Raw genomic sequence first — 22065 nt, 5'->3', positions numbered from 1 at the left:
GGGGGTCTCTCCTCCATCCCACACCAAGCTACCCCATTCTGCAGGGTCTCTTGGCTCTCTCTGTAGCATTTTCAGGGGACTGGTGGGCTGCCATGGAAAGGAGGGGTCAAGGAAGTCCACTTCCATCAGTGTAGTTGATCCAGCATAAATCTGAATCCAACCCCAGGTCTAAATCAATGTGGGCTCACAAAGTTAGCTAGTTTATGAATTGGTTGGATTACAATGTGTTTCTCAACAAACTGGTGGCCTGTTATCTGGCGGTCTAGGGCAGCGTTGATGTTAGGGAGTTCTGCCTCTACTCACTACAAGGATCCATGCATGTGTGGACAAAGGGAAGGACAGGATTCAGCAAACGTGTAAGATAAATACAACCCTTTTGCCTATACATGGAGAGTTTTTGCTCCTCTCAGAACCATGGTTTCAAAACATGTGATATTTATGGCCAGATTTGTTTTTGAGTTGCTCAATTACACCACATATTAGGCCAGCTGGACATCTTTGACAGTATTGCTTGCACTTTAGATAGCCCAGCGACGCTGTTAACGATGATAAAAAAATGTCAGGACTCAGCACCCTAGCAATTAGAAGCAAGAATGTTTCCATGACCACGGGCTCTGACATGACTGCACGCCACAAGCCGTAACAAGGGGCATCATTTGTATATCTCCTACACAGAGCAGTCTTTTACAGGGAAGCAATTATCCTCTGTTGCTCCAAATCAGTTCATCCTCTTCAGCATGGGTTTTCAGGAACAGGTGCTGAAGGACAAGTTGGGGAGGGGAAAACAGGAGAACAGCAACATGTTCTTCATCCTGGCTGAGGGACCGGCAAGGAGGACCTCAGTCATGCAGGTCTGTGCAGCTCATGGTTTGTGGTAGCACAGAAGAGAGTGCCCTCAGCCAATATGATTTTACTGGTGCATTTGAAGGCTTCAACTGCAGAACTGACAACACCGAGCCCAAAATAGCCAGGGTCGATTAAAAATTAGTCTCCAAACACCTTTAGAACGTTCTTTCCTGTATGCATTCACCACAATCTTCTATCTGTAGCATATTCAAATATATTTCTTCTAATATTACAGATATCCATGTTAATTGACAAAAACCAATAAACAGAAACCATTTTAATTAAATGTGTTTGACTTCTGCCTTCCATCTTTAATACAAATATAATTTGTAGTTTTAAGCATTACTGTATAATCCTATAATTGTTCATACTATTCAGAACTCGTTGCTATGCTATCCTTTTCCCCAAAATTTTATATTTTTAACTGTCTATGATATTTTATTTTGTAAATGTTTGTAATTCTGCCCCCATTCCTGAGAACATTAGTTACTAAGTGGATTAGACATGAAATAAATAAATACTTGAATAAAAGGAATGCAAAACCTAGCAGGACAACCAACTTTTCTGCCCACAGACTTTCCCAGAAATGCCCATGAAAAGAACTCAGGGCCACACTGCTATGCTACCAGTGCTGTCTTATTTGTATTTGCGGATCCTGCAGAAATCTCCCAGACTTTTTCCCAGGCAGTACACTTCTGCAAACCAGTGGAGGCTGGTGGCTCCAATGTCAGTGGGGCGGTGAATCTGCTCCAGGTTTCAATCAGAAACAGTCAGAACACTAAAGGAGCTCTCCAAAGTGCTTCTGCTGAGGGTGAATGTCCAGCATACTCATCCCTGAGGCCAGCCCTGGCTATTTATTTCCATAAAGATCCTGCTTGTTGTAGCCACACGACCCAGAGAACAAAATACCATTGCGGTTATTCTTTTGTTTGGTCATGAATCTTGGATATATCTATATTTTTTAATGAGCTGCCAAGTTTCAAAGCAAATTGGAATGGGCCTCTGCCTACCCTGTTTTCAATTCCAGTGTCATTCTTCTGTGGGTAAATAAAAGAAAAATCCAAAACCAGTTTCACGTCAGCAGAAAATTTGCATCGCAATACATGAACAGCCTCTGAGCTATTTTCCCTTAGACTGTGAAAAAGTTTTCATCAGCATTTCCATATCAAAGGGATGCCAGATCATCTGTCTCAGGGCAGTAGAGACTGGAAGAACACATTCTGTGAGGGTGTTCATTTAAAATATAACGTGACCACTGTCCAGAAACTGCTTTCAGTAGTCCTATGTGTATCCAAAGATCTATGAAAAGAATAATCTCTAGATTATATGATATGTGTCTCCTTTGGAGAGATGGTGCATAACATCTAGAATTGCTTTCAGAATTTTGTCTTGCTGGTCTTCCCCACCTCGCTCAAAATACATCTGCAAAGTTAAATTCAAGCAATACCATTTCATTTCCCAACAGTGCACCCTCATATTTTCAGATATAATGCATATTGTGACTTTGAGAAGCATGGATTTTGGAGTAGAATATTTGGTTAGAGAGGAGCCAGAATTAAATCAAGTGGTTTGATCATGTAGCCTTATGACTCTACATTTGCTTCCTTTCCATTCCTTTTTTGGAACAGCATACTGCCACCCAAAATGAATCTCTTCTATACTACTTTATCTGTCATGGCTTCTCCTAAAGAATCCTGGAACTGTGGTTTATAAGGGATGCTTAGAATTCTCTGTTGGAAACCCCTAGTTCCCCTGCAATTCCAAAGGTTCTCTAAGAAAGGAATGAGGCTATTAAAACAGTTTAAGTCTGTGGTGTACATATGCTCTTAAGAAAGTAGCAATACAACAAATATAAGAATTTCCATAGCTAATAATTTAAGGTGACCATATGAAAAGGAAGAGAGGGCTCCTGTATCTTTCACAGTTGTGTTGAGAAGGGAATTTCAGCAGGTGTCATTTGTATATATGGAGAACCTGGTGAAATTCCCTCTTCATCACAACAGTTAAAGCTGAAGGAGCCCTGCCCTCTTTTATATCTGGTCCAGAGGGCATGGATCCTGCAGCTTTACATGTTGTGTTGTGTTGAAGAGGGAATTTCACCAGGTGCTGCATGCATACAAATGACACCTGCTGAATTTCCCTTTTTTATACAACTATTAAATATATCGGAGCCCTGTCCTCCTTTTCATATGTTCACTCTAACTAAAGCTGGTTTGGTTGTTGATTGTTTTGAACTGAGATGGAATCCTCTGTATCTTTCTAATATCAATCTACAGTAATTCTTAGGTTTTCTTGTAATGCAATAACCCTCTTTGAAGATTTCATTTTCTCTCCGAGGAACTCAATGAGAACTAGCATCCTAGTTGGCCTGGTTGGTATAATCTCTCCACCCCCACCCCCCGCATGCCATTTCTAATACCTTTCTTTTAATTTTAACTTCGTTCTTGCCAGACTTGCAGAATACGACTTCTTGGGTCAAAGATTTATGTTCTTTTGACTTGCTGTAAATTGGTACCACTGACAATAAACAGCAAGATCAAATCTCAAGTTCAGAAGCAAGAATAAAGCCAATAAACTCTCACATCACAGCAGGCAAAGGGCATTGTGACTTTCTCCACTGTGCTAGCAAATGTAATGCCTGGGTATATTTACAATGGATTAAAACAGTGTGATGGCTATTTCCCTGTTGTGTCTAGTTATAGCTGTGCACCCTGTCTCTGGCAGACCAAGGTGTCCTCATTAATGGTTGTTCCAAATTTAGCTATTGCTGGGAGCCTCTGCCCCTGGTATAATCAAAGACCTGGTCTCCATAGCAATGACACAAGAGCATCTGGAGCTGTAGGACTTGCCAAATGTTCTAATAAGGTGTGAGGTGGAAAGAATACACAACAGAACTAGGTGTGTTAATTCACTCTTTCTCTCTATGACAGAACAAAATTGATTTTACATCTTTCTCTCCCTCTTGCAAATGCAATTAAATATAAAACAAACACCCAACCACAGATTATTATTTTTGTATGCTAGGTTTGTAATGATAACAGACTTCTTGACACTTTACATTACTAATCCCTTTTTTCGCATTTTAATTTCATTCTGCAGATGTACCAACATTCATATACAGCTTTTTACGTCCTTCGACGACTGCCTAATGGGTAAGTGATGTAATGCAGTGTCTCCGTTTTAAGTGCAGGCATTTATTTCTACAGGGTAAGAAGGGAGGACAAATGGGACGAAGGCAACAGTCCTATGCAATGCAGACTTGTATTCCAGTACTTGAACCATTGTACACGGTACAAAATGAAATTAGGCCAGTAATGAAATTAGGGATGGGGCAACTCACCATAGTCTGGGTCAAGCACTGCTCACTGGACCCCCACCAGCGGACTCTGCTCACCACATGTGGCAAGCTGCCGGCAGTCCACGAGCACCCCGACACAAACCCTTGCTGAGCTGCCATTTTGCTTAAAAATGGCAGCTCGTCCTTTTTCATAAATGCCCCTGCAAAATTACAGGCATAAATGGACCAGTTTACCCAAAGCAGCAGCTCTGTGGACCCATGGGGATCGCTGCACTTGCCACACTCAGTGCATGCCGGACTGGAATCCGCAGGACTCCATCCCCTTCCCAGACTCCTGCGACATCCCTAAATGAAATTAAGGGGGTTCCCTCAAAAAAGGCACATACTGAATTTAACCTTTAACAGCCCTGTCCCATAGTTGGCAGCAAAGTGTTGTTGCTGTACCAGCGCTTGGACTGAATTACAATCTTTAGTTTGAAAAACATAAGAAGAGCCCAATGGTCTGTCTCAGCCTGCCATCCAGATGTTTGGGATTTCAACACTCATCAGCCCCAGCTAGCATGGCCAATGGTCAGGAATGCTGGGAATTGTAGCCCAAGACATTTTCCTGTCTAAGATGGAGCTGCAAATGGCACTTTTGTCCCCTGCCCCAACTCAAGGTGTACAGTAACAAAGGCCAGTCTGTACCCAAGGCAGAAACCCCCCTTCCTGGCCCATCTTCCCCTCCCTGATAGTAAAAATAAAATAAAATACAGTCATCATAAATTAAATAATGGACAATTTTCCCTTTCACAACACTCAGAATCAGCTGCCCGAGGCCTTGCAGTAGGGCCGGACGCGCTTCTCCATATTTATTAGTATCTGCACCCAATGTTGGATTGAGTTGGTTCATCTCATCTCCTGTTGCTAGTTTATCATTTGCTCTTAGGATCATCAGAACCTGCCTTATACTGGGCCTGATCATTTGGTCATCTAGTTCTGCATTGTCAGTTCTGCCTGGCAGAAACTCTCTCAGGTCTCAGATGAACAAGTGTCCTTCACATCACCTACTAGCGGAAGCTTTCAGGGTGCAACCCTATGCATGTTTGGACAGAAAAAAGTGCTACAACTTCCAGCATCCCGGGGAGTTGAATGATTTCTTTTTTGCCTAAACATGCATGGGATTGCAGATTTAAGAAGGGATTAGCTTGGGATTGTATTTACAACCTTCTGCATGTGTTGGGTTCTACCATCGAACTGTGGTTTCTCCTCTAGTTGAAAATATGGGGATTTTTTTTGTAAACAAACAAACAAACAAAGTATCTGTGTAAAATTAGGAATGCTCAAGTGTTTTATTTGGTCCTCAGTTTTAAGCAGACCAAGTTGCTTCACACTTCTCAGACAAATGTACTAATCAGAGCCTATCATACTGTTTTTCTACTTCTCCAAATTTTGCAGTGCAGTTTTTGGCTCAAAAATCATACCCAAATGCTTATTAAAATGTGCGTTGCCTGATAAAATGTATACAAAACTGCATGTTTTAGGGTGAAATGCATACAGAAACAAGCACTCTGTGAAAAAAAAATATTCGAAATGAGGCATGTTTCATGAATGTGTGTTATTTATTTATTTTTTAAAAAAATGCATTTGTGGAAATGGGTCAAAACAGATCTAATGAGTGAAACTGACACAGGGCAGAAACAGAAAAAAACCTAATGTATCCTTCCTTAACTGAAATGCTTCATGGACCAAAAAGGCTCTCATATTTCTAGCATCAAGATGGCTCATGTCATTTTATTAAAATTCAATTATTTCTGAGAAATGGTTAATCATTGGCTGCTATATAAGCCATTATATAGTTTATACATGTTGCTACTGAACCAAAAATATATTGGCATTCCTATCACACTACTTCAAGCTCTGTCACCTTTTGCTGGCTGGGATTATATCTGCAAACCGTCTCATATCTTTCTGGGCTGATTGCTCTTCCAGCCATTTGAGTGGAACCTTAAGGTTCGAGCATCAGCATTATCCAGAAGAACACCTTTTATTATTCTCATTTTGCAAAGGGACAACCTATTAATGTCTGTGTTTTCAGCAGCAGATGTTCGAATTAGAGGCTTATTAGCAGTGCCAAAAACAAACCCATTGGGCACCTGTGTCCATTTTCTCTTCCGCTTTCTCCCCCAGTTCTGTTCCTAATGTTTTGTGAATGAAGTTCAGGCAACACTAGGGCGCCATCTAGTGGACTCTCTCATTTGTGTAACTTGGACAGTGGGTCAGGTGCCACAGAAACATTAAAATAAAAAATGTCGGGGGTGGGTGGGTTTCCTTTCTTTTTCATAACGCCAGATTCCAGTGGTGCTATGCTATGCTTTCGAGTTACCCAAAATCTACTTTTCAGGAGGAAAAAGAAGAATCTGGGTATAGCTCAAAAGCTTGCATACTTCTGTATCTGGTTGCATGAACAATAGCACCACACTTATCAATGTATTTCTTGTTTGGGAAAGCACAAACGACATTCTTTCGACAGCGAGTATTACAAAACACCATTAACTTTATTCCATTATAATGGTATTGTGAAAATCCTTATTGATAATTATCTATAACATATCACTGTGTTATTATGGTATCACTGTAAAATAATAGACCAGAGGGTAGAGAGCACTAGCCCCTCTTCTATTTTCAATCCAGCCTCTTGAAAGTATCCCAAAGACCAAATGACTCAGTGCAAATTAACAAACACATATACATAATCTACTGTAACCTGTAACCTCACTCTCTTTTTGCATGGTGGTATTAAGTTCCGTGTCCATGTAAATATAAGGCAAATATTATCATCACCGTTGTCGTCATCATCGTCTCTGTGATTTATACCCATCACTTCCAGCCCCACATTAGCCTCCTGAGGGCGGCTACAATCTCAAAACAAAATGCAATCATTTTGTATGAATGCAATTGCTTTAGAATAAACAGGACACAACAGCCGGTCTAACAATAAAAATACAGCACAGCGAAGGAGCAAAAGCACCAACGTGATCCAGAAAACCTCAGACATAGGTTAAAAGAGTTTTAAAACCTGAGTACTTTTTTCTTATATATATATATATTCCTGGTGTTGGAGATACAACAAGGTGGGCACCGGGTGAGCTTTCCTGTAGAAAGCGCCACAGATAAGGGCCCACCGTCAAAAAGGCTCTCTCCTTGGTTGCCGGCCAGCTTACAACAGATTGTGGGAGCATTTAGAGAAAATCAGGATCTCAGTGCATAAGCAGATGGGTGATAATTATTACTAATTAATTATCATGGATTAAAAGAATATAATCAGGGACCCCCCGCCCCATGATTATGGGGAAGGTTGTAGTGCAGGACCTGGTGGGTGATGGCCTGGCGGAGCTGAGGATCACACGATCTAGACAACAAATATGCAACCATCAGGCAGTACGGAATAATGAATTGCCTGCACAGCAAATAACACCATTCACAAAAAAAGATGCAGCAAGCCACTGAGGGAGTTGTCCATGTTTCCAGAGTGCCTTTTGAGCTCAGAAGTTGTTATCAAGCACATGTGTGCCCTCTTGGTCACAGTCTTCTATCTCGACAATGTACTCACAAGGCCACATTTGAGTTCTGTGTCATGAATTAAAGGTGCAGAGTAAAGCCTGTGGTAGACATCAAGTCTGTCAAACTTCTTTGGTTTCGTTCATCTACTGACTGACTGAAGATAAACACTTTTCCCTGCCTGTGCAGGGTGGTGGTGGTGATGGTGGTGACTGGGGAACAGAAGAACAGAAGAGCCCTGCTGGATCAGTCCAAGGCTCCATCTAGTCCAGCATTCTGTTCACACAGTGGCCATCCAGCTGCCCATGGGAAGCGCACAAGTAGGACATGAAACCAACAGCACCTTTCTGCCCATGTTCCACAGCAACTGGTGTACATAAGCATACTGCCTCTGATACTAGGAAGAGGCAGGCAGGCCAGATGGGGAACCCATGTTGGTCATATGTTGCCTGCAAGCTTAGAGGACCTCTAACCCTCTTTGTAAGGGGGACACCAGAGGCTTGTGGTATATTTGGGTATATTTACAATTATACAATTATAATTGTACAATTATTTCCAATTATACAAGTTGAGGGTAGCTGGAGGTACAGCTTAAATACCCAAACAGGGAGCCAAATCCATCAGATCTCCAGCAAAAAGCCTCTCCCGAAATGCCTATAGAACCCAAAACACAGCTTTCTGGTTTTGCATCCCCTTCAGAAATCACTATTATTTTCCATTCCCAGCTAGCTTGCCCCTGACCCTTGGTTAAAGTGGTGGGGGAAGAGACTGAGTCATCATCTCTGATCCTCTCCTAGCTTCTTGGGCCATTTACTAGTGTCAACAAGCAGTTATTGAACAATTAGCTCCCAGACATATCCACTGCAGTGTCTCCAACAAAAGATATGCCTGGCAATTTTGCCAGGACTATAAAAAGAGTCTCCACTCTCCAGCAATGTGTCTAGCTCTGTTCAACTCTCTCCCAGGACTAATCTACATCAGGCAGGATGTTGAAAGCAGTATATAAAAGGCAGGAGCCACACGACGGCTTTATAGCGGTACTGAAGTGCACTGACAATTGTTGGGGCCCATTGACACAGACCATAGACCGCTTTCATACCACTTTCATGGTGCTATATCCTGCTTGGTGTAGATTAGGCCCCAGTCTTACAGCAGGAGTTATATATTCCCATCTGTAAGCAGCCGACAAAAGCATGCATTTTGGACCATTTTTGGAATACATGCTTTGCATACCATAGCTCCCAGTTTCATATTTGGCAACTCCTTGAAGGCCCGGAAAACACCCTGAAGTCTTGGAGGGCTGCTGCCAGTCATTGTAATGGGCAATACTGAGCTAAATGGACTAGTGGTCTGACTCAGTATAAGGCAGCTTCCCAGGTGCCACAAATCGTATGGCCAATTGCCATATCTCCAAAAAAAGAAAAAGAAAAAGAGGAAACACATCACCAAAAAGGAGGACAAAAACAATCATAAAATTTAAATGTATTGATGCAAATTTAGAAATCTGTTGTCCAGGTGCTAACTCTTGATGTGTAACCTCAAGGTCCCCTATTCACTTTATGGTTCTTTAGCTTTAAACCAGATAGTCCATCCAACAGAGGACACTTTTGGGCAGACTTTCAAATAGAGGACTGTTCTCTATAATTAAGACACATGGCCACCCTAGCCACAAAATCAATATTTTTTAAAAAAGAAATGGCCCTGTTGATGAAAAAAGGATCGGTGGAGTCAGAAGCTGATTTAGAGAAGGCATAAGAGGAATATGATGCAACCATTAATTTTGGGACACAGAATCTTCTCTTTGTCTAAGGAACCCTTCTGGGATGCAGAATTCATCCACCCTGCAAAACCTACAACCCTGATCGATCACTCCATAGCATCAAAATTGGAGCACTGTAAAATCCCACTGTTCGCCAGCCCTTGCCAGATCTTTAACTCACTCCCAGAATTTTTACAACGAGTAGAAGCTGCAACCATTTTATAGTATCCCCCCCCATGGGCAAACACTGACTCCTGCTGTGATCTGTGATTTACAGGTTACATCATGTGCTTGCACATGCTTTAGAAAACTAGGCAGCATACTATTTGAGTGCATCTTAGAATCATAGAATCATAGAATAGCAGAGTTGGAAGGGGCCTACAAGGCCATCGAGTCCAACCCCCTGCTCAATGCAGGAATCCACCCTAAAGCATCCCTGACAGATGGTTGTCCAGCTGCCTCTTGAATGCCTCTAGTGTGGGAGAGCCCACAACCTCCCTAGGTAGCTGATTCCACTGTCGCACTGCTCTAACAGTCAGGAAGTTTTTCCTGATGTCCAGCCGGAATCTGGCTTCCTTTAACTTGAGCCCGTTATTCCGTGTCCTGCACTCTGGGAGAATCGAGAAGAGATCCTGGCCCTCCTCTGTGTGACAACCTTTTAAGTATTTGAAGAGTGCTATCATGTCTCCCCTCAATCTTCTCTTCTCCAGGCTAAACATGCCCAGTTCTTTCAGTCTCTCTTCATAGGGCTTTGTTTCTAGACCTCTGATCATCCTCGTTGCCCTCTTCTGAACACGCTCCAGCTTGTCTGCGTCCTTCTTGAATTGTGGAGCCCAGAACTGGACGCAATACTCTAGATGAGGCCTAACCAGGGCCGAATAGAGAGGAACCAGTACCTCACGTGATTTGGAAGCTATACTTCTATTAATGCAGCCCAAAATAGCATTTGCCTTTCTTGCAGCCATATCGCACTGTTGGCTCATATTCAGCTTGTGATCTACAACAATTCCAAGATCTTTCTCATTTGTAGTATTGCTGAGCCAAGTGTCCCCCATCTTGTAACTGTGCATTTGGTTTCTATTCCCTAAATGTAGAACTTGGCATTTATCCCTATTAAATTTCATTCTGTTGTTTTCAGCCCAGCACTCCAGCCTATCAAGATCACTTTGAAGTTTGTTTCTGTCTTTCAGGGTATTAGCTATCCCACCCAATTTGGTGTCATCTGCAAATTTGATCAGCGTTCCCTGCACCTCCTCGTCCAAATCATTAATAAAAAATCTTGACCAATATACCAGTACATCGTGAAACAAGCAAAACCAGCAATAAACCCCCTTTGCCATCCTAAATGAACCTGCATTTTTTAAAAAATGGCAATGGTCTAAAACTTTCCTTTACCTCTGGAAGGTACCTTACCAATACAACTGTTCAATAACTGGCCCATCTTCATCAATATTGTTATGGCAGTTTCTGAATGAAGTGGATCCACTGTGGATCCACTCAGCAGATCCACATCCAAGAAATGTCCACTTTGTGGCAATGGCAATGTTAACAACACTTGCATTTTTATGCCCTCTTGCAACGTTTTCCAGTTCAAAGCAGCCGCGATGGAGGGGTCCTTCCTTCAGCAGACAGGGCATTTGTCTGAGCATATATTTGTGAGCACATACCAACAGTGGTATAGCTCAATTCTGTGTATGCATCCTCAGAAGTAAGTCCCACTGAATTAAGTTCAGGACCTTAGTCCCTTTTCACTGCTGTGCCCTGACTAATGACAAGTGGGTTAAACCATTCCATTCCATGCAGAGTGGAACAATCTCTACCCAGACTCTGAAATGGATTGCAGCATCTGGAAGGGATTCTGTAATCTATTCTTGGCATGTGTGGAAAGGCCAAATCTCCCAAGTTCTCTGTCAACATGCTCCTAAGCTTCTAGAAGAACATAATGGGATTGTTGGGATGATGGAGGTGTTGGAGTATTAAAAAAAAAAAGAACTTTAGAGAGGCCTGGGAAAGTTCCTTCAGGCCTCTTCTCATCTACTCTGGGTAGGGTGCCAAGTGTCCTATTTTATAGAGGATCGTCCTCTATTTCAAGGACTGTCAGAGGAGAGTCCTCTGAAGGCATCCTCTATTTGAATGGCTGTCTGGTCCAAGTTCCAATTACAGATAAAGTATCATAAGAAGCCAGGAGAGCAGAAGTTTTGATGTTGCCCATCAACACTTGTCACCTGGAGACCAGACCAAGAACAGGATGGTGTGGAAGACCTTGTTGCAGTTTTCCCTACTATCATGAAAAATATTATATTTCTATTTAAATTACTGTCATTCTTTCTAAATGGGTGTCTATACATATGAGAGCAAACTCAAGATCTGAACTTATGCTAAAACAGCTTCATCTAAACTTTCCATTCTCCTGTGACTGAGCCACCTCAAAACGGACCTGTTTGAAGGCTGTGCCAAAACCTACCTTTATGTAGAATATTAGTGTGACAACAAGAAAGTCTGCTATTATCTGAGGTAATTTAGGATGAGAAAGAGTGGCTTATATTTAACTCAGTGAGTTTCATGGTTGAGCAGGGATTTAGAACTGAGCCTTTTCTAAATCAATACAAAAGAAAGATGCTCTCTCTCTCTCTCTCTCTCTCTCTCTCTCTCTCTCTCTCTCTCTCTCTCTCTCTCTCTTTTACATATGGATAATTGCACGTATTGTAACAAAGTTCAAGTTAGACAGAGAATATATCATCCTGACAAGGAACTCTCCCCCTAATTATCAACCTCGGTGGCAGAATGTATCGTGGTATTCTCTCTAACAGTGTAGTTGCTTGATTATCTGTTCTGGCAAGGCTCTAAGTTCCTTGTGCCTTTTCTTCCTTTTTTCCTTTTTCTGTGTGTGCCTTTTCCCTGTGAATCTCCTGGGAGGTGTTTCTCATTCTGTCATCTGTCTCCTTTTCTCATTTCCAAGTGTTGAAGTAAACAAGTCGTGTAACTTTCTTTTTTTAGCAAGGCCTTGTTTTCCTTCTGCCGGAGAACCTTGTTGTCTTTTGGAAGCTTATGTGTTCTCTCACTACTTACATTAATTTCTTTCTAGGATGCCTTCTCTATGCCTTCCCTTTCTTTGGTCATTTACTGACCCATTGTAGAACTAGTTCCTATGCAGTTGCCAGGCAGGGTCAGCAATCTGTACACACTGACCCTGTTCAGACGATATGCTAAGCCACAGTGGTTAAGCATTTTGAACTCAATGTTATGGCTTAGCATGTCATGTGAACCATGACTTACCGTGTTGTGTGAACCATTCCTATCCATCCTACATAACCATGGTTTAAACACATTTGCTGCAAAAAGGTCAGCGGCCTAACCATGGCTTAGTGTGTTGTCTGAAGGCCCAGTAAGTGTAAGCCTCTGAGTTTATTCATTCATGTATTTGATTTGTACCCTGCCTTTTCTACCAAGGAAAATGGCACTCAAGGAGGCTGAATTCCTCAAAGATGGAAGAGTTTACAGTGGTCAGAGAGTATCACCTGACCTGCGCCGGATCTACACTACTGCTTTAAAGTGCTTTATAAAACTGTTATAAAGCGCTTTAAAACAATAGTGTAGATCCGGCCCTGTTCTGGCTTACTGGAGCAAGGTATTTTTTTGGATCATGTGACAGGTGTCCCTGCAGTTCCTCCATTCTCTGCATAGCTGAGTGGTGGTGGTGGTGCACAACCTAAATTCTGACGTGACATATTTCAGGCTACCAGTTCAAGAACCACTACACAAGCCAAAATGTTGACATGGCTGCTTAACAGTATTGCAGTGGTGGGGAATGTGTGGCCCTCCAGATGTTGGACTGCACCTCCCATCTGCCTAGCCAGCATAACCCATGGCGAAAGATGCTAGGAGTTGTATTTCAGCAACATCTGGAAGGCCACACACTCCCTGTCCCTGCTGGATCTCCCAGAGATGTCCACTGCTCTTTTAGTGTCTGTTGTTTGTTTGCATTTATATCCTACGCTTTCTCCGAGGAGCTCAAGGTGGTATACGTGGTTCTCCCTCGCCACTATTTTATCTTTAGAACAACCCTATGGGGTGGGTAAACTAAGATATAGCAACTGGCCCAGGCCATCCAGTGAGCTTCATGCCTGAGTCGTAATTTGAACCCGGGTCTCCCCGGCCCTAGCCGGATAGTCTAACCACCACATTATGCTGGTGACCATTGTTGTTATATTGAAATGTCTGCCACTGTAGACTTTCTCCTGGACTTGCAATTTGGGTTAAACCAGGCAAGATGCAACTCCAAAGGGTACGGAGTCCTATACATCCATACCTTCCAAAATCTAATGGGAGTTACAATTGATATAATCGTTTTACATTAGGCAGCACAAGTGTCTGATGATACAGTAGTAACCCAGTTTGTTCCATTGAATCCAGTGGTGAGAATATCACAAGTTTTTTTTTACAGGTTCCAAAACAGTACTGTTCAGAAAGAACATTTTTTTATTATTCTTTCTCACCTCAAAGCAATTATACTCAAGTGAAAATATGAATTAGAGGAGGCAGCTCATTCACAGATCTGACACAATTCCTTCAGGCTAGAGCCAATCTAGGTGATTACAAGCAGTAATTATCTCACTTGTGATAATATGCAAATTGAACACCAGCTGTCTTGGTTTGGTGCATCGACTGGTGTACACTGTCAGTTATGTCACCCCCATGAATGAATCTCATGACCTTAAATGGATTGACTCTAGAATCATCCCGGAGTGCAGGACACTCAATAAAAGGCTCAAGTTACAGGAAGCCAGATTCTGGCTGGACATCAGGAAAAACTCCCTGACTGTTAGAGTAGTACAACAATGGAACCAATGACCTAGGGAGGTTGTGGGCTCTCCCACACTACAGGCATTCAAGATGCACCTGGACAACCGTCTGTCAGGTAGGCTTTAAGGTGGATTCCTGCACTGAGCAGGGGGTTGGACTCAATGGCCTTATAGGCCCATTCCAACTCTACTCTTCTATGATTCCATGATTCTATGATCTCTGCTTTTAGCCTCCATATGAGCACATGACCTGTGTGCCTTTTCTGTCTGCTGTCCAGGTGCAATTGATGAGCAACTCCTATGGTTCTTTATATTTAAGGGTGCAATCCTATTTACATACCTGGCAGCCTCTGAACTTGCAGGTTGAAAGGCTTCTCCTGCTCTGCATTTTTGCTAGATGGGATATTATTATTATTATTATTTTGCCTATCTAGCTAGGGCTCTGCAGTGGGAGATTGGAAGAGGCTGAGGAGGGAAGGAGGCTGGGTAGGGATGGGGATGGCTTGTATCCCTGCTTCCCCAGCCCCTTCCTCTCCCTGTCCACAGAACCACTCCCTTTCTGTCCTCTCTGGGGTCACTGTTGTGAGCTCGGAGACGCAAGTGACATGGTTCTGTCCATTTTGGCTCTGAGGTGGAGGGAGTGGGGAGCTAAGACTCCTGGGTCCAAGGTCTGACCTTGGATTCAGGAAACTGAAGTATCCTATCTCCCCCCCCCTCAAAAGATGCTGTCTAGGGGCCATAGTGCACAGCCGTTCAAATAGAATATGCCTTCAAATAGAGGACTGTCCTCTGCAAAGTAGGACAGATGGCTACTGTTCTCCTAACCATTAGCACCGATCAGCCCTTATTTATTTATTTTCACAATTTTTATACTGCTGCATAACTAGAATGGATTCCAGAAGAAGAAAACAGAATGCTAATAAAAACCATGGCTGTCAGTTAAGGAATGCTTCCCAGGATAGAGCTGTTTTCAGGAGGCACCGAAAGCAACACAATGTTGGCACCAGCTTGACTTCCAGGGGCAGGGAGTTCCACAGAGAGGGCACACTGAACTGTTAACCAGTTATTTATCAAAAAAGAAAGTGCCAGCCACTATAACAATATTTATCTCTAGCAGGGCTTTATTATTCCCTCCTTTCTGGTTGTTGTTTTTAATATCCTCTGAAAAATTGGAGTAGGAAGGCAAACACATCTCTGGCAGATTTTGGTGAGCTGGCTTCCATAGGTACACACCAGCAGATCTTGTGACTGAAAATTATCTCTGACGCTCATACCTCTTGCACAGTGATTATGCCCAAAATGTCCTGGCAGAAATGAAGTGAGTGGAAAGCAAATGAATGAAATGAGTCCTTGCTGAGTAGTTAAAAAAATGGAAACAAGCAACGAACTTGAACGTAAGAGAAAGAGAAATGAGTGAGGTCGTTGGAAACGTTTGTCTGAATTCAGTGATACGGTGGCGTTTGAAGATGGCATCCCAAATCCTTGTTTACATGCCAGACCTCTGTAAATGAGACCACAAGGGGAAGGCTCAGAGAAGGGAGAAACATGAGCTAAATTGGGCCCTTGGAAAAGATGTTGTGCTTAATATAAATGTTAGAACCAAGAGAAGAGGCAGAAGGGGTCAGCGAGTGCCAGCTGCGACAGAGGGAGTATCTGTGGGTTTCTGAAAACTTATTTACGCAATCAAGATCCAGAGGTTGTTATGTTACGGTTCTTTTTTTAAATAAATAAATAAATAAATAAATAAATAAATAAATAAATAAATAATCAATCCTGCTCATTTATCCATGCGCTTTAGTTTCACTGCTTTGCCAACAAATGAAATGGAAGACAAGACTTCTCCTACCATTACTAACTTTTGAGAAGGGGAAACTTTTGACAGGTGTAGCTTTTGTTTTTCTTTTTTTGCATCAAATTGTACCAAAGAAAAAATTCAACTACTGTGTTTACCAGAGCCCTATCTTCCTCGACATCTGCCCAAGCTATACAAGCGGAAGAGGCTGGTGGTTCTGATATCAGAGGGGCAGAGGATCTGCTCCAGGTTTCAGTCAGAACCACAGTCTGAAAATCTCATGGTTTGCCCTGCTTTCAAGAATGTGTACAAAAATGTGGTCCCTTCCTCCCAACATTGGGTTGGTAAATGCCAAGGAGCAGGAGGGGGTGAAAGCCGTGCACAGAATGTCTCATTAGCTGATCAAACGGAGGATAGTCTTTTTCCAGGTGTTGAGAAATGGTCCTGTAAAACTGTAATTGTCTATGTTGTGCACAGTCATCCCACCATCAACCTGGTCAAATAGGTTTACCAGGTGTTTTTTTAAAATCATGCTTGAAAATGGGCTTTCCTTACACTGGTTGGGCAGAGGCAACAGGGATGGCTGTGTACATCAACAAGGGAAATCGTACTTCTACCAACCTTCAACTCTGGCCTTAGCTAGACCTACCTTTTGTTCCAGGGGAGAGGAGAGGAGCCCTCGCGTTGGGATTAACGCGAGATCTTGCCCCTGTCTACACATAAGGCGCGATGACCTCAGGAAGAGAGGTGTTGCGCCTGCCATTTTTAAATTATTTTTAAAGGGAGAGGAGCGCACAAACGCTCGTGCGCTGAAGGTAGGTGCTTTTTAAAATTTCATTTAATTTCCCCACTCCCCCAACCCTAACCCTGATGGGCGCAGCTCTCAGCTCCATGCAAGTAATGGCGCAGAGTGGGGTCAAGCTGTGGAAACGGGCCAAACGTTCCGCGGTCTCGGGCTCAACCCAGGACCGGGGAAAAAGCGGGGCCAAAAGGGAGGGCTATATCCCGGGGCAAGGGAGGGATGACCCCTCCCTGATCCTGGGATCCCCTGTGCGTCATATGGATGCACAGGGACGATCCTGGGGTTCGCCTTGGGATATAGCCTGGTCTAGCTAAGGCCTCTGTTAAAAGCTATTTTCTGGCTCCAGGTTTTCCAGCTTGCATAACCAGCCATATGTGGAACAGACATTGCTCTAAGTAAAAAATAAAACCAATAGACCATTGCTACCTGCACTCATACTGAGCTGTCAGAATCAAACGCATGGCTTCATGCTTTCTGCAGCTGAACGCTAGAGTATTGTATTTCTCTTTTGTCTGTTGTTGTTTGCAAAGTCACTGTAGGCTTTGGGTGCAAACTAGAAATGTGTTGCAGACTTGCTTCATCTATAGGCATCAGAAGTTAACCAGAAGGTAGATCAATAGCTAGAATTAGTTTTCATCTTTAAAAATAGATTACACAGAGTGAAAGGGGGGGAATAAACCTCTTTGCTTTTTAATAGCGGCAGAACTTTTATACGGCAGGAACAAAAGCGGTGTTATGTTACCCCTTATCAGTTATCAAAGCAGGTTGTGCTGCAGATTCTTGTTGTAATAGAATCTCAACCTTCTGAAAGATGCTGCAGTGAGTGAAACTGACAGGGCCTGACTCTTACATGCACTGGATGATTGCTTATAATTGGGACTGTGGTTTCTTGGTGCTCCATTCATTCCCCGAAGCATTACTTACAGGTCGGAACTCTTAATCTGTATATTTGGAAAGAGGATGGGGGTCCTAGAGCCTTTTTCATTATAGCATTTTCTGAGCAAAGGGGAGAAAAACACCTTGCTTAAAGACCTCATTATGCACACAAAGGGCTTGTCTATATGCTCTATAAACCCCAGCATGACTACGCAGTTGCGCCCCGTTGTTTATAGGACACAGCGACATTGTGCTATTCCCCACGAAACTGTGTTTTACTGTGACTTTTACATTGCTTCAATGTCACCGTGGTTGTTGGTTGGTTGTCAGTGGTGGCTTCAGTTCGGATTAAGAGAGTGGGCGTAGTTAGGGGGTGGATTCCAGGAATGCAGGGCAGGGGGGCGGGCTCAACAGGCATAGTAATGAGCACTGTGGTGATATTAAAGTCTGGGGAATGAAATTAAGGGCAGTTACGATGAATAACACATAAATTCAATGAATTGCAGCAGCACAGATGCACTGCTACCGACTCTCAAAGTTGCACAGAGTTGACAGGAAACAAAACTAAAAAAAAGGGGTTTTGTTGGTTTTGGTCCCTCATCTGACAATGGCACTGTGATTTTTGCTGGCTGGATAGCCCACACTAGGGTGATCATATGAAAGGGAGGACAGGGCTCCTGTGTCTTTAACAGTTGCAAAGAAAAGGGAATTCCAGCAGGTGTCATTTGTATATATGGGGAACCTGGTGAAATTTCCTCTTCATCACAACAGTTAAAGCTGCAGGAGCTATACTAGTGTGACCAGATTTTTTAAAAAGCAGGGCACCTGCAGCTTTAACTGGAGTGATGAAGAGGAAATTTCACCAGGTTCCCCATATATACAAATGACACCTGCTGAAATTTCCTTTTCAATACAACTGTTAAAGATACAGGAGCCCTGTCCTTTTCATAGGGTCACCCTAGCCCACACTTACTCCTGTCATATCACCTTATTGTTGCCCCTTCGCATCAACGATGCTGCACGGTTTGGGGGGAATGGGTAGGCAATGTGGCATTGTATAGATGGCCCCAAAGATAACCTGCCTTCTCAGAAAGCCTGTTGAAGTTTCATAGAATCATAGAATAGCAGAGTTGGAAGGGGCCTACAAGGCCATCGAGTCCAACCCCCTGCTCAGTGCAGGAATCCCCCCTAAAGCATACCTTTTGTTTTTTGGAGGGTAGATAGGGATGAGGGGGATGTTCACCCCTTTCCCTGTCAGCCGTTTTCTTCTGTATACAACTCCTTGGCCTAGCTGAGATGACAAGCCGCAATCCTGGGATCAGTTCCAAACCAGTTCAAGCTGCAGGATCCCGGCCCTCTTTTGTAGAGAGATCAGATACAAAAGAGGGCAGGGCTCCTGCAGCTTGAATTGTTGTGTTGAAGAGGGAATTTCACCAGGTGCTGCATGCATACAAATGACACCTGCTGACATTCCCTTTCTGTGCAACTGTTAAAGATACAGGAGCCCTGTCCTCTTTTTCATGTGATCACCCTAGAGTAGGGGTGGAAGAAGTATCATTTCTTTGCTTTACAGTGCAATCCGCTGCATGTTTAGACAGAAAAATGACCTACAACTCCCAGCATTTGGGGAATTGTAGGCCTTTTCTTTCTGTCTAAACGGGAATAGGATTGCAGCTTTAGTTGTGTGCGTATTACAGTTACTGAAGTAATACACGCGGCCATCTAAAGGAACACAGACACAAACACCCAAATGTCCATTAAGTCCAAGGTCTAAAATGACTTAACTGCACCATTGGATGAAGTTGCAAATTCTGTCAAGAACTGCTTTCATCAAAAGGGGCAACGGAGGCAGGGCGGGTGGGTTTTGTTTTTTATTGTCCCTGCTTTTGTGCCTCAAATCGCCATGCTTCCAGACGAGGCTTTTCCAGTGCCATCACTCTGCCTTGTTCACAGAGTTTTGTGGGGCATCTAGAAGCCATCGTCTTCTACTCTTGACCCTCTTACTGCTTCTGCAGTCTTTTTTCTTAATGGAAAAAAATCCATCAAGGAGAAAAAGATGGATCAGCTGCACAGTGCCTTCTGATGGCTGGTGCTAGGAGTCATCCATCTGGAAACACCCTTAAGCAGGGGAGGTTTTCCCCCATGGCTTCATCTTCCTGGGAGTAAGCCCTCTTGAGCTGAACGGGCCTTCTTTTTGGGCAGACGTGTATAAGATTGTGTTGTAACGCTGCCTTCAAATACTTGAAAGGCTGTCACACAGAGAGGTGGGCAGGACCTCTTCTCAATCATCCCAGAGTGCAGGACATAGAATAATGGGCACAAGTTACAAGAAGACAGATTCCGGCTGGACATCAGGAAAAACTTCCTGACTCTTAGGCCACAGCTAGACCCAAGGTTTATCCTGGGATCATCCAGGGTTCACCCCTGCCTGAGCACTGGATCCCCTGTGTGTCACCGAGATGAACAGGTTTGACCCTTGGATGATCCAGGGATAAACCTTAGGTCTAGCTATGGCCTTAGAGTGGTATGACAATGGAACCAATGACCTAGGGAGGTTGTGGGCTCTCCCACACTAGAGGCCTTCAAGAGGCAGCTGGACAGCCATCTGTCAGGGATGCTTTAGGGTGGATTCCTGCATTGAGCAGGGGGTTGGACTTGATGGCCTTATAGGCCCCTTCCAACTCTACTATTCTATGATTCTATGATTCATTTGCACACCTAGCTGGGAATAAATCCCATTGGATACAGTGGAATTTACCTTTTGAGGAAACATGCATAGGTTGGCCTGTAGATGTTAAATTCAGAGGATGTTCTGGGACTTTTAAACGGATGGGAGCTGTATAAACCTCTTCTAGCCATCATGAAGCACTGGATTTAACTGCATAAAGTAGCTGGATGGGAATGATAGAAGTTGTAGTCTCATACTTCTAGAGGCTGTCGTAAAGTATTCACACACCAAAAGCAATATCAGATTTTGCTCTGGAACTTGAATTGCTAGTCATATAAAGTAGGATGAAGAGAAAGTAACATCAGCCAGGCTCCAGAGGCCTCTGCGACTAGTCCCACAAGCCCAGAGGGGGCTTTAGAGCTGTGTTTCTAAATTGACAGCCCTTTGCTTTCGCTCCCAACACATCTTGCTGCATTGCAAATTGCTATTGAAATGGAAAACAATAAGAAAAACATGTTTGCAAGTTTGCGATGATGATGATTATGTGGTGGTTGGGGATGGAGTGGATGTTGTTCTAAGAGAAACAACAATAATGATTTTTAAAAAGAAGAAGAAGAAGAAGAAGAAGAAGAAGAAGAAGAAGAAGAAGAAGAAGAAGAAGAGGAGCACCCACTGGATGCACACAAACAGCCTAAAGTAGCTTTTTGAATTCTGGCTATTATGAATCTGTGACATATGATCCCAGGGATGATGCCATTTAAAAGGAATTGCTCTGGAACCCAAAGATGTTTACTATTCCCATTTTTTTGCTTTATTTACAGGGAACCTCAGAATTTATACCCTCCAGAGGTTAGCAACACAAAGCTCCAGTACGCAGGATGGGGACCAAAAGGACAACAGCTGGTAAGGAAGCTATTTTGTTGCAACTGATTTGCCATATCGATCGGAAACACGCCATCACAGATGTGAATGACAACTGTCAAATAAGGTGTCTATGGATATTGCACTTTCTTCTGTTGCTGTAAAATAGGTCTGTTTTTGTTTTAAGCAATCACTGTCCAAGTCTTTGCAACTCAGAGCTTCTTAGTTTGTATTTCTGTCGAATTAGCAAGATGGAAAATATAGGGATCAGGAACCAAATCTCCTATCTAAGCTCTAGGATATTCCTGTTTCCTACATTACAGAGGAGAGGTCTGTTTTAGAAGGGTAGTCAGGGAGCAGTCCTCTGTTTGAAGGCACCCTCTGTTTTGGAGGTTCAAACCTCTTTCAGCTCAAAGACTGAATTTCAGTTTTGGAGAAGATGAGCCTTCCATGACCCGGTGTCTTCCAAATGTATTGGAATACGTCTCCCATCACCCCGCACCACTTCATCATATGTAGGTTACCAAATCTGAAGGGTACCAGCTTGGGAAGGCTAACCTAGGTGATTGGAGGCAGTCAGCTGTGGTGCACTGAACAGGAGCAGAGCACACAGCCATTTAAAGCATCCTGACACCATGTCTATCCTCTGTTTCTGTTGAGAATGCTGCAGTATTAGACTTTTAACAATATTTTTGCCATGAGCATAAAACGCAGGCATTTTCCCTAGCACTCAAGAATGTTGCATGGGGAGCAGCCCTTTGAAAAATACACAGGAGCAGGATCCTGTCCTTTCATGGCCATCACCAAGAAAAGCAGTGACC

General features: G+C 43.1%; 1 protein-coding gene across 4 annotated transcripts in view; it reads left to right on the top strand.

Moving 5' to 3' along the window:
• The window catches only part of DPP6 (dipeptidyl peptidase like 6), a 562250-nt gene that overhangs the window by 421550 nt on the left and 118635 nt on the right, over nt 1-22065 (top strand). For all 4 annotated transcript variants that reach the window (XM_063126315.1, XM_063126297.1, XM_063126324.1 and 1 more), the window contains exons 6-7: nt 3946-3998; nt 21205-21286. In XM_063126315.1, the coding sequence (XP_062982385.1) occupies nt 3946-3998; nt 21205-21286 (135 nt within the window). The remainder of the gene's footprint in view (nt 1-3945; nt 3999-21204; nt 21287-22065) is intronic.

The sequence above is a fragment of the Elgaria multicarinata genome, chromosome 1, assembly GCF_023053635.1.
Source record: "Elgaria multicarinata webbii isolate HBS135686 ecotype San Diego chromosome 1, rElgMul1.1.pri, whole genome shotgun sequence".
Taxonomy (NCBI): Eukaryota; Metazoa; Chordata; class Lepidosauria; order Squamata; family Anguidae; genus Elgaria; species Elgaria multicarinata.
The sequence above is the reverse complement of the archived record's forward strand: the minus strand, read 5'-3'. Positions and strand labels throughout refer to the sequence as shown.